The sequence below is a fragment of the Dipodomys ordii genome, unplaced genomic scaffold, assembly GCF_000151885.1.
Source record: "Dipodomys ordii isolate 6190 unplaced genomic scaffold, Dord_2.0 Scaffold81, whole genome shotgun sequence".
In the NCBI taxonomy this organism is placed as follows: Eukaryota; Metazoa; Chordata; class Mammalia; order Rodentia; family Heteromyidae; genus Dipodomys; species Dipodomys ordii.
This window is the reverse complement of record NW_012267297.1, coordinates 441,050-453,227: the sequence shown is the minus strand read 5'-3', so window position 1 is coordinate 453,227 and position 12,178 is coordinate 441,050. Positions and strand designations below refer to the sequence as shown.

The following is a 12,178-nucleotide window of genomic DNA, read 5'->3' as shown; positions in this document are numbered from 1 at the left end:
GTGGCTGAACTTGTAAACCACTAACTTTCAGTAGAAAACTCAGTGATGGTACCCAAGCTTTAAGTTCAAGAACCAGGAGTGGCACCAAAGAAGAAAATTTAGGCAAAGGATTTAGAAGGAAAAATTACAACGTTAAGTCAACATTGAACATAATCTAGTGGTGATTATGGGATAATTGCATAACAAATAGAGCCAAAAACATACCAAATAAAATTCAAATTTAGCTGGCTGTAGCTACAATTTTTGAGTGTATCATTACTAGAGAAATGAGTAAGAGTCACTAATTCAATGAAGTGATTCCAACAATATAAATTAATATCTGATAGTAGATTTAGTCTACACTTTCTATATGTTTAGTCAGTCATGTAAGTTTTATCTTAAGAGGGCTTATTTCTTGAAGTCCATGTTTTGTCCTGGAATCCATGCAGAAGATTTCTATCTGGCCTTATCAAGATGATGTAGCACTTGGGGGCAAAAATGCAGACCAAGAGACCTGTACTGGAGGCCAAGATTGAGAAGACCTCTACAGCCACCATGACTTTCCCCTTACTGCTGTGGTAGACAGGCAGAAAAGTGAGCCAGACACTGCAGAACACCAGCATGCTGAAAGTCAAGAACTTGGCTTCATTGAAGGTGTCAGGCAGGTTCCTGGCCAGGAAAGCCACAGTGAAGCTGGCCAGAGCCAGGGAACCCAGGTATCCCAAAACACAGTAGAAAGCAGTGAGGGAGCCCTTGTTACACAGGATGATGAGGTGACCATGTTCAGAGTGTGCATCTGTGTCAATGAAGGGAGGAGAGGTTCCCAGCCAGAGTCCACACAAAGTGACCTGGATCAGGGTACAGATGGGAATGATGAAGTTGGGAACCCCTGATAGCAGCAGCCACCTCATCCTTCTCCCTGGAGAAGTGGCCTTGAAGGCCAAAACCACAGTTACAGTTTTGGCCAAGATAGTGGAAAGAGCTACAGTGAACACAACTCCAAATGTGGTTTGCTGTAGAAAGCAGGTGACTGTGTTGGGAGGGCCAATAAAGAGCAAAGAACAGAGAAAACAGAAGATGAGGGAGATGAGCAGAATGTAGCTGAGAGCCTGGTTATTAGCCTTGACAATGGGGGTGTTGTGATGTTTCACAAAGACCCCAAGAACAACTGCTGTGAGTGTAGATAAGGAAAGAGCCATGAAGACCAAGGCCATCCCTAATGGCTCTCCATAATCCAGAAAATTTGCAGCTCTTGGGAGGCACTGGTTTCTCTCTGTGTTAGAGTACTGATGATCTGGACACTTTAGACACTGCTCCATATCTGGTGAAGATTAAAAGAATCATTAGTCCTTTTTCACTACCTAAAAGAAATGATGAAATCTCTATTTAGAGAAAATTCTGGTATTGAATACTTACTAGAATAAAGTTAATATTACTCAAATTTTTAGAAATGCTCAATATGTTTTACATCTTCATCGTTCCTACACAAATTCCAACAAGTCTAGTTGGGACTATTTACTTGCAATGACTATCGCACATATTATTTCTTGTCATATCTAATGTCCTAACAATAATTTTCTGCATCTCTTGTTCTGGCATAATAATTCTCAGTATTTTGTGCACAAGTCAATCGCCTCATTCAAACTGGTGAATAGAAAAGCTTGTACTTTCCTGTATATAAATATAAATAGGAGCATCGTGGCACTTCCTTGAAGTTGTAATATTTGTCCCTCCTACTCACTTGTAAAACAGTAGGGACCAGACAATCAAATAATTTTTGAAGCCATAAGGTCATATTATGGACAACACTTTTACCTGCATTTTACACCAAATCCAACCCAGAACACTTGCTCTGTTTTAGAAACAGTTCTGGTCAATTGGAATCAAAGGTTTGTGTTTTGTTTATAATGTAAAAATAAATTGAGACTTTGTCCTTAAAAGGGATTTTGTCTTTAATATGGTAGAAATTAAACTTAAATTACAGAGTAGTTGAATAAATATGCATACAACAGACTAGAAAAAGTTAATCTTATATATAATCAAAATCCATGATTTTCTTTTTTTAAGGATCAGAATCATCCATTCTTTCAATTAAATTACTACGTGAATGAAGGAAGACTTTGATTCTGCAATCCTAATATACAATTTTTTCACTGATTTCTATGGACTCTGGGGCATTAGGAGAGTATGAATTTTTCCCACAGCCAGGAATTTACCTGTATCATTAGCAATCTCATTCTCTGAGCAAGGGGTACAATCAAAACAACAGACAGTCTTTTCCTCTTGAGGGGATTTTCTGAATCCAGGACCACAACTCTCACTGCAGACAGAGTGAGCCGGCTGAGGAAAATCAGATAGGTGTAAGTAACTCTTTAGAATTTCCCTAACATTACAAAAGTTCCATTCTTTCAAAGAATGGGATTATTATTCAGTGTTTCTGTGCAGTTAATTGAATGCTGTTATAGATTCCATATCTTGTGACCAGAAAACATTTATCTGCTACAGCCTTGTTTTTTAGCCTCCTGTACTACAGAGAGGTGTGGAAAGTTAAAAAGTAGAGATTAATGGTGAGAAGTTAAATCCCAGTAGCCAGAAATGTGGAGATTCCTTGAATTCATATCATTACAAGTTGTTTCCTACTCATCTGTGAAATAGTGAAGAGTAAGGATGAAGAATTCTGTTTGAAACTTCAAAAATGCTGTAAGGTAAGACACAGACCTCACTTTTATAGGGTTATGTGAATCCCAAGCCCATCGTCTTACTTTTGCAATGGCCATGTGGTGAAAATCTTCTTTCAATGTTTGTTCTCATGAAGGATACCCAAATAGCAGGCCAACTAACCATTAAATGAAACCTCCACAGGTGAGAGCAAAGTAAACCTTTCAAACCACATAAAGTGATCGATTCCTCAGGTACATGTCAGTGTTAGAACCCTGCTAGGAAATATGCAATTTATATTTTATGACAATATTCTAAATGAACATTTAGAATCTTGGAGGGGTGCTGATCTTGGATCTTGAACTCAGGGTCTTAGACACTCCTTGAGTCTTTTCTTTGCTTGAGGCTAGCATTCTACCACTTAATTCATACTGGTTGCTTGGATTTTGGGTAGTTTACAGAGATAGAGGCTCACAATTTTTTTTTTTTTGCCAGGTTGGCCTTTAAATTGAAATAAAATGTTAGATCTGAGAAAGCCAACCTCCAGAGTAGATAGGATTAAAGGGATCAGCCACCAGTATCCAGACCTGATCTTTGGGAGATTAAATGAAGATAAGAATCTCATAGGGGGGCTGGGAAGGTGGCTCAGCGGTAGAGCGCTTGCTTTGCAATGCATGAGGCCCTGGGTTCGATTCCTCAGCACCACATAAGCAAAAAGAAAAAAAAAGCCGGAAGTGGCGTTGTGGCTCAAGTGGTAGAGTGCTAGCCTTGAGCTGAAGAGCTGAGGGACAGCGCCCAGGCCCAGAGTTCAAGCCCCACAACCGGACAAAAAAAAAAAAAAAAAAAAAAGAATCTCATAGGGATTCCTGGTTAGCCTGCATTCTCACCATGGTATTCAGACCTGAGTAGCTAGTATTACTGGAGTCAGTTGCTGGTAACCAATTATTTCTATATCTTAAGGATGAATTTTACTTATTTATATGTCCTTAAAATCATTACAATTAAATCCAACACACCTCTGTAGTTTCTATGGCCCACTCTACCATATTTTCAGATAAAGACAGTTGATGACCATGTGGAGCATATGGAGAAAACTTTCCTATTTGCACCTCAAGATCAAGACCTTCTGGAAAAGTCCAAATGTTCAAAATGTCATACTGTGCCTCCAATTTTCTTTTGTCATCTAAAATCACCTGATCTCCAGCAGGATTTTGAAACTGGATGTTCTTCAGAAAAGGGTGCAGCTAGAAGAGATATATCATCTTATGTTGAAGTACATCCCAATGTTAAGACAGAAAATCTGAGCAAAGGAATGCTCTAGATTGCCTTTAATCTTGGATTCAGAATTCAAGAATAACAGAGGCACCTACAGAAGCATCTACAGAAATCTTTAGAGTAAAAAAATTAATCTTTCTGAATCCTGGTCACTCAGCGAAGGAGTAGAAGGCCTTCGTTCAAGAGAGTTCTATTTTATATATACAATCATATATGAGACAATTCTCAGATGGCTATTTAAAGTTTTTACAAAACAAATACTCTCAGTGTTTATAGTTTGATATTAATAAAATTTTAATACCTAGATTAGTATGAAACTAGGTCACATAAAATATGAATACCTTTGTTCATCAGGTCATCCTTAGAAACTCATAGGAAAGGTGCATTTACAGTTTTCAAACTGAGGTTATTTGGAATCAGAAGAATTTTTCAAAACATGCAATGCAACACAGTTCTGTAACTGGCATGCCTTTTCTTAAAAGCACATGAGCACAGGTCTAGAGTACATCACAGACTTTTACAAAAGTATAATTTCTTGAGTTTTTGGAAAATACATAAAATACTATATTTCATATTGTTAGAAATCCCTGTAGGAAGTGAATTCATTCATTGTGTGTGCCATCAAAAACAGAATATCTTACCTCTACAGGGGAAGACATTGTTTGTTTTCCATTTCCCATTGTTTGTGCTTCTGTTTGATGAAGAAGTATTTCATGGAGAGCCTGGGCCACAGCATACACAGCATTATATATATTGTAACTGTGTCCAGACATAGTCATGTCAAAAATATGCCCAGGCAACCAATCCAAGGAGGCATCATCAGGACAATTCTCCCATGTTATACAGTCAGACTCAGAATCTGAGCAATTAAAAGAGAGAAACCAAAGCCTAGCAAGGAAAAAGTCTTCTGGGTGTTTGGAAGGGTTAACTGCCTTGAGAAAATCTGTGAATCCAGAAACATCTGGATGATGGTGTGAAAAAATTAATGGTACATGGGATGAACCTAGCATGAAATATGTCCTCTTTGTGGTTAAATCCCACTGTGAGTTCATGATACAAACTTTTCCTTTTATTAAATACTGCTCAATACATATCATTAAATCTAGTAAGGATTCATTATCACCATATATGATGAGGACATTTGCTGAAGATTTGTTAATCTGGTTATAAAGTGCCATGACTTTTAATGACAGGCTATAGTTTGGGATTGCTAGCTCAAAGGCTACACAAACTCTGTTCTTGGCCATCTCTTCTTTCAATTCATGAAGAATCCACAAACCACTGTCATCTTGTAATGTTAACAGTCCCACCCAGTTCCAGCTGAAATGAAGCAGTAAGGAGACCATGGCAGTGGCTATCGATGTGTCCTTTGAGGCCATCTGATAGAGAGCAGGAAACTTGTTATGGTCACTGAGTGCATGATCAAAAGGTCCAAAGGTGAGCTAAAGGAAATGAAAATTGGATGTTCCATTAATTTTCTTTTTAGTGGTTCATAGGTCTTGAACTCTGGGCCTAGGTTCTGTCTCTGAGCTCTTCAGCTAAAGGTGAGAGGTCTACCACTTGAGCCACAGTGCCACTTCTAGGTTTCTGGTGGTTAATTGGAGATAAGAGTCTCATGGAATTTCCTGCCCAGATGGGCTTTGAACCATGATCCTCAGATTTCAGTCTCCTAAGTAGCTAGGCTTACAGGCATGAGCCACTAGTGCCTGGCCATGAATATCTATCAATCACAATCTTAGTCATGATATATATTAAATAACCACTAGAAGTAGATAAAAAGTAGGCTTTTCTTAAAGTTTTAAAAAATGTTTCATAGATGTACAAAATATCAATTTGTTTGTAAATTGTCTTTTGATCTTTGTCACTATTTCCAAACACCCTTGATTTCTATACCAACTCCACCCATTCCCTGACTTTCCTACTTTTATTTGCACATACATACCTTGAATATTATGTTGATTTTCCCAGTTGTCTATTCCCTGCTCCTCTGCCTCTTTGTACATCCCCTAATCACCTACTCAACTCAGACAAGATACACTTTATTTGTCTGATGTCCATTTTTAGACTGTGTGTTATTTGATTAGAGAGATTATGCCATGGAATTCCACCCCTATGTGTACCATATATTACATATTAATTATAGATTGATACATATATATGGAAATGGTTTGTCTATATCCATGTCACATTTCATTTTTATATTTTTGATTTGATATTTACATATGAGAGAATGCACACCCTCTTTCCCTTTGGGAGCCTGATTTTACTTCATTCACCATAATATCTTGCACTTGTGCCTCTTTGTGTGTGTGTGTGTGTGTGTGTGTGTGTGTGTGTGTGTGTGTGTTTGTTTGCTTGCATGCTAGTACAGGGGCATTACTTCTTAGGACCTCATGCACTTCCTTGGATTTTTCCCTAAAGGCTAGCACTCTGGCTATGGAACCACACACTACTTCCTGCTTTTTGTTGGTTAATTAGAGATTAATTTCCTTAGAAACTAGGACTACAGGAGTGAGACACTATCATTTTCCATTTCCTGATTTTTAAAAGAAAATTATTTATAAGACTTAAGACTGCAAATAATCATTTTGTCTGCTCTAAATTTACCATCCTTTTCAAACAATGGGACTATACATAGCCTGTTTCCTTGAATACTTACTCATTGATATCACAAAATTTGATAGATTCATTCTCATTCTCTTCTAACACCTCAAATGGAAACAATTTCAACATTTAAAAATATTCCTCAACTCCAAACACCCTCACCTGTGGAAACATGTAGAGGTCCAGCAATGTACCTATCTGGGCAGATGTTAATCCTGATGGTCCTGTCAGTACTGCTATAGACTTGCTATTGCTCATACAGGAATAGTTAGGAATCTTCCCAAAAAGGCAAATGAAGGGATTTTTAAATGTTTCTGAAATTCCAAATTGAACATTACAGATATCAAATCCCAGAGTCAAGTTTTGTAAAAGATCATGGGTTTTGTTGATCTCTTCAATAGCAAAAATCAAGGCCAAAACAAACTGGTAGTTCTTGAAGATACACCTGTGTAATGAGCATAAAATTTTATTCAATGATTTAACATTTTATTGGTATTGTATAGTTGATATACAGAGGGATTACAGTTAAATGAATCAAGTAATGAATAATGAGAACAGCTCTTTTTGAACCATGTCTGATAGTCCTTCACTGTCTCCCATTTTCCCTCCCATTCCTACCTACAAGACATAGCTTATTTTCCACATAGTGTCTAGTGAGTACCATTGTTGTACTTGTTCACCCTTGTTCTGCTTTTATTTCAAAACTAATGATTTTTATGTATTGAATACTTGCTTCTCTGGCAAAGAGTATTAAGACATTACCCCCAATTGAGATCTAATCCAAATGTAGTGTCTTATGATTATACATATGATTAGATTAGGACATGGAGGGAATTTGTCATGAATGAGATTCAGAAATTTAACTTAAGTGGACAAAGAGAGCTTGCTCATTCCCTGCTACCTCATTTACCACAGCAAAAAACCTGTTGCGCAATAAACATGTAATAGGTTTTCATGAAACATGAAATTTGTTTTTCCTGACAGGTAATGCATTTTTATTTATTCAATGATTTAACATTTTATTGCTATTGTGGAATTGATGTACAGAGAGTTTACAGTTAGATGAATTAAGTAATGAATATTGAGTACAGTTCTTTTCAAACCATGTCTCACCTTCCCTTATTGCCTCCTTGTTCTTCCCTCCCATTCCCACCTAGAAGACATACAGTTGTTTATTTCCCACATATTGACTAGTGTTTACCTCTGTCATACTTTGTTCACCCCTTTTCTGCATTTATGTACCCTCCTTGTTTGTACAAACAAAAGAAAAAAAAACAAAAACAGCAACATGACAACTAAAATTTCTCTTGTCTCCTTTTCTTGGAATTGTTCTCATAGAATATTATTTTATATTATCATCTGAGCATAGCTATTAAGTCTTTGTCAACCACTCCTCTGAGTATGATCCTTTGGCCTCAGTGTGTGAATGTCTACAGTCGTATATAATTAATCAGAGAAAGCACATATTTTCTTGTCTTCCTCTTGGAGTAAGTAGCTCCACCTGTGTGAAAGCTCTAGTTTTGAGTCACACAGTTTATATTGTGTGCTTACATGACAGGTCAAGGTAGCTAACAAATCTTCAGTTTAAGAGTATCTTTCAAAAGCAAAGTATCATTTAAGCAAGATTCTATTGTTAGCCCTGCTCACAGACCCACCATATTAAACAGCTCTTTCTGCAACATCAATCAGAACAAGAACTCAAACATCAGGTGAGTGAATTTTATTTGTATTTACCTAACAAAAAATGGATTCATCCATCTTTGTGTATCTCAGTATTGAGAAAGGAATCTCAATATGAGGGATGAGGAGAGAACTGTAAGCAAGCTTTACAGTTCCAAGGCCATCTTGGTAAAATGTAGGGATCACTACTATGTTCCTAATATATTTATAGACTGAGAAACTGAAAATGAAAGAATACAGAGGAGTAAGGAGGATCAAAGTATCTTTCTCTCTCTGTGTCATGTCTCTGTGTGTAAGGGTATGTATGCACAACATTCTGAGGTAATATGAAATCAACACACATTTTTAGACTAGGAAACAATGGAGGCAAATGACAAGATGAACTTGTTCTAAACAAAATGTACACATATGTCAAATTTCACAATGGACACTAGTCATATTAGTGATATCTTTCTAAGGAGAAGAAAACAGTCAACTTGAAGAAAATCTAACTGAACACACACACATATATATGGGATAATAACCTGAAAGCAAGAATTAAGATATGCAAAAAATGTTTTGTCAAAAGTTGAAACATTTCTAAAAGTAAGTATTAGTGTTTGGGGGATTCAGTAAATGGTTATGAAAGCCAAAATGTAGAAATGCTAGTTCTTTCTTTCTTTTTTTGGTCTGGTTTTGGGGCCTGAACTCTGGGCCTGGGAGCTGTCCCTCAGCTATTCAGCTCAAGGCTAGCGCTGTACTACTTGAGCCACAGCGCCACTTCCGGCTTTTTTCTTTTTGCTTATGTGGTGCTGGGGTCTCGAACCCAGGGCCTCATACATGCAAGGCAAGCGCTCTACCACTGAGCCACCTTCCCAGCCCCTAGAAATGCTATGCTAGTTCTTATAAGTAATAACAGAATTTGAAATTCATAATGTAGACTACAATGCAAATATAAGATATCTAAAGGTGAAAGGTTAATCAGAAGTTGACCATGACATCTAAACATCTACAGAAAGCTGTCTTATGTTCAAGCTCTTATAAGTAAAATTTATAAATGAAAGTTTCTCTAGACTAGAAGAGAAAAGGAAGCCATAACACAAACGTGTGCCTGTGCCCCTAAAAACCTGACTCCTCAGTAGAATCCATAGAAGCAGTAGAGCATTGCAAGTGATTTTTTTCATTAAGAAGATAAAAATATATCCATCAAAATACTGTACTTAGCAATAATATCCTTTAGAAGTGAAGGGCTAAAGATATTAGCAGACATGCACAGTTAAGAGAATGTATTTCACCAGACCTGTTCTACAAGCAATACTACTCTGTCCAAAAGGCAGAACCATTAATAAACAAGAGAAATATACAAGAATGTATAAAACTTACTAGTAAGAATGAGTATACAAGCTAGCTGAGAATGTTCTAACATTAAAAATACACAATTCTTATGCAGAAGGAAAAGTTAATAATATAGCCATATCTAGTAATTACTGTAGAATAGCATCAAATTGGAAATATATTATTACAAATGATGGGAGGAATACAATGCAGATGCAGTTTTTGTCTTTAATATTTCATCTTAATAAAAATATTTCAAAATAACATTGTTGTACATCTACTTATGGACTTTGATCGATTACTTGTGTGTGTTTCTCTTTTTCTCTCATCCTCATTATTAACATGGATTATTGTAATTATTCTAAAATAGCTTTCTATAATCTCTTTTAAGTTCCCTAATTACAAGAACATCTATAACAGAGAAATGAAAACTTATAATCCAGCAATAAAAATACCCACTACTATTGGGCTCACTTAATAATAACTGAGGTGTCTAAAAGGAGAGAAGAGATTCTATAGAAACAAAATGTAATTAGACTGAAGTAAAAAGCATGAGCAATCAAGTCAGAAATAGCATAGAATTAATACCTCCCATTATTCTTGATGAGCTGAATGAGTATTGTGAAAATAGCTATATTAATGAAAACCATTTATAGATCCAGTGCAGTCTCCATCAAAATTCCTATAAATTCCTTTACAAAAATAGAATAGGCAAGAATAAAAATGATGTAAAAAGAAAATCCTCAATTAGCCAGAGCTTTTTTAAGACACAAGAACAATGCTAAAGAATCACTACACCTGTTTTTCTCTTATACTGCAAAGCCTTGTGGCAGAAGAAAAAAAATGTGATAAAAATAAATAGATCAGTGAAACATACACCAAAGAAATAATTGTAAACAACTACAGATATCTGATTCTTAGAGAAGTTGACAAATAATACATGTCTTAAAAATAGTACCCTTAGTAAGATTTCACACAATATGAAACTAGGTATCATATCCTTCAACTTCTATTTTCTTAAAACTCAAAATTGATCAGTTCTTAAAAAGAGAATGGAAAATTGCAAGTATGGAGAAAATGACGGGAAGCTAAATATATAGGTAACTTTAGAAAAACCCCAAATAGCTCATACAATAATAGCAGGAATTAAGCTTTGGATATGGCTAAATGATTGCATCTTATGTCTTATTCACAAGGCCCTAAATTCCACCCAAGCATTGGATGTAGTAAATTTGGTTGAATCAAACTGAAAAGCTTTAGCACAAGAAAGAAATAGTGGAAAAGCCAAATGAATGGTTGAAAATCTTGGTAGCTTGTCAACTCACAAAGGATTAATAGCATAGTGTAAAACAACTCTAAAATTTAAGTAGTAGTAGGAAAGAATTTGATCAAGGGGTAGAAACATGAGCAGATGCTTCAAAATTAAAATGTACAAATAGAAAATGAATACAGAGAAAATGTTCAACCACTTCAGCAATCTGGACAATACAAATCAAAGCTACAAGGTTACCCAACAACCCAGACAAAACTGCAGTTTTATTTGAACTGAAAAATTGATATGTGCAGTGAAGGAATGGAAATATCACTGAAGATTTAGGACCAGAGAAATTTAACTTGAAGTCTCATTTACTAATTTGAAGATGGCAATGTGGGAAGAAGGAATATCCATTTTTAAATGATTATATCAAGCATATGAAATTTAAAAAGAATATAAAAATGAGGTCTGAGCCAGAGATGCATGCTAGAAACTTAGTATTTGAATGATACTACCTTCTCTTAGAAATCAAGAAGTATAATCAGAAAAAGAAGAGAATACACCCAAATTAATAAACTCAGAGATGAGAATGGAAACATCACCACGGAAACAACCAAGATTCAGAACATTATAAGGAAATACTTCTCAAAACTTTATGCTAATAAGTTTGAGAACTTGACAAAAATGGACCTTTTCCTAGCAAATATTGACATGCCAAAACTAAACCAAGATGAGTTAAACCAGCTTAACAGCCCATATCAAGCATTGAAATAGAAACAGCAATAAGAGACCTCCCAGCTAAGAAAAGTCCAGGACCAGATGGTTTTACAGCAGAATTCTACAAGGCCTTCAAAGCAGAGCTCACACCAATACTCCTCCAACTCTTCAATGAAATTGAAAGAGAAAGCTCACTACCGAACACATTCAATGAAGCCATCATAACCCTCATCCCCAAACCAGGCAGGGACTCATCAAGAAAGAGAACTATAGACCCATCTCTTTGATGAACATTGATGCAAAACTTCTCAACAAAATTTTGGCCAATCGACTTCAACAATTCATCCAAAAAATCGTACAAGACAATCAAACAGGATTCATTTCAGGGATGCAAAGCTGGTTCAATATAGGCAAATCAATTAATATTATTCATGACATCAACAGGAGCAAGAATAAGAACCACATGGTTATCTCAGTAGATGCAGAAAAAGCATTCGACAAGATGCAACACCCCTTTATGATGAAGGTTCTGGAAAAATTAGGAATCCATGGAACATTCCTCAATACAATAAAGGCTGTATATGACAAACCTACAGGCAGCATTATACTTAATGGTGAAAAACTAAAGCCATTTCCTCTTAACTCAGGAACAAGATAAGGATGTCCACTCTCTCCACTTCTCTTCAATCTAGTATT

The 12,178-nt window shown here is 36.1% G+C and overlaps 1 protein-coding gene across 1 annotated transcript in view; it reads right to left on the bottom strand.

Moving 5' to 3' along the window:
- Positions 1–377: 377 nt before the first annotated feature.
- The window catches only part of LOC105992195 (vomeronasal type-2 receptor 116-like), an 18,520-nt gene continuing 6,719 nt past the window's right edge, over positions 378–12,178 (bottom strand). Inside the window, exons 2-6 of the mRNA XM_013025017.1 lie at positions 6,679–6,961; positions 4,554–5,354; positions 3,654–3,881; positions 2,196–2,319; positions 378–1,300 (exon numbers count right to left, since the gene is read on the bottom strand). Coding sequence (XP_012880471.1) covers positions 378–1,300; positions 2,196–2,319; positions 3,654–3,881; positions 4,554–5,354; positions 6,679–6,961 — 2,359 coding nt within the window. The remainder of the gene's footprint in view (positions 1,301–2,195; positions 2,320–3,653; positions 3,882–4,553; positions 5,355–6,678; positions 6,962–12,178) is intronic.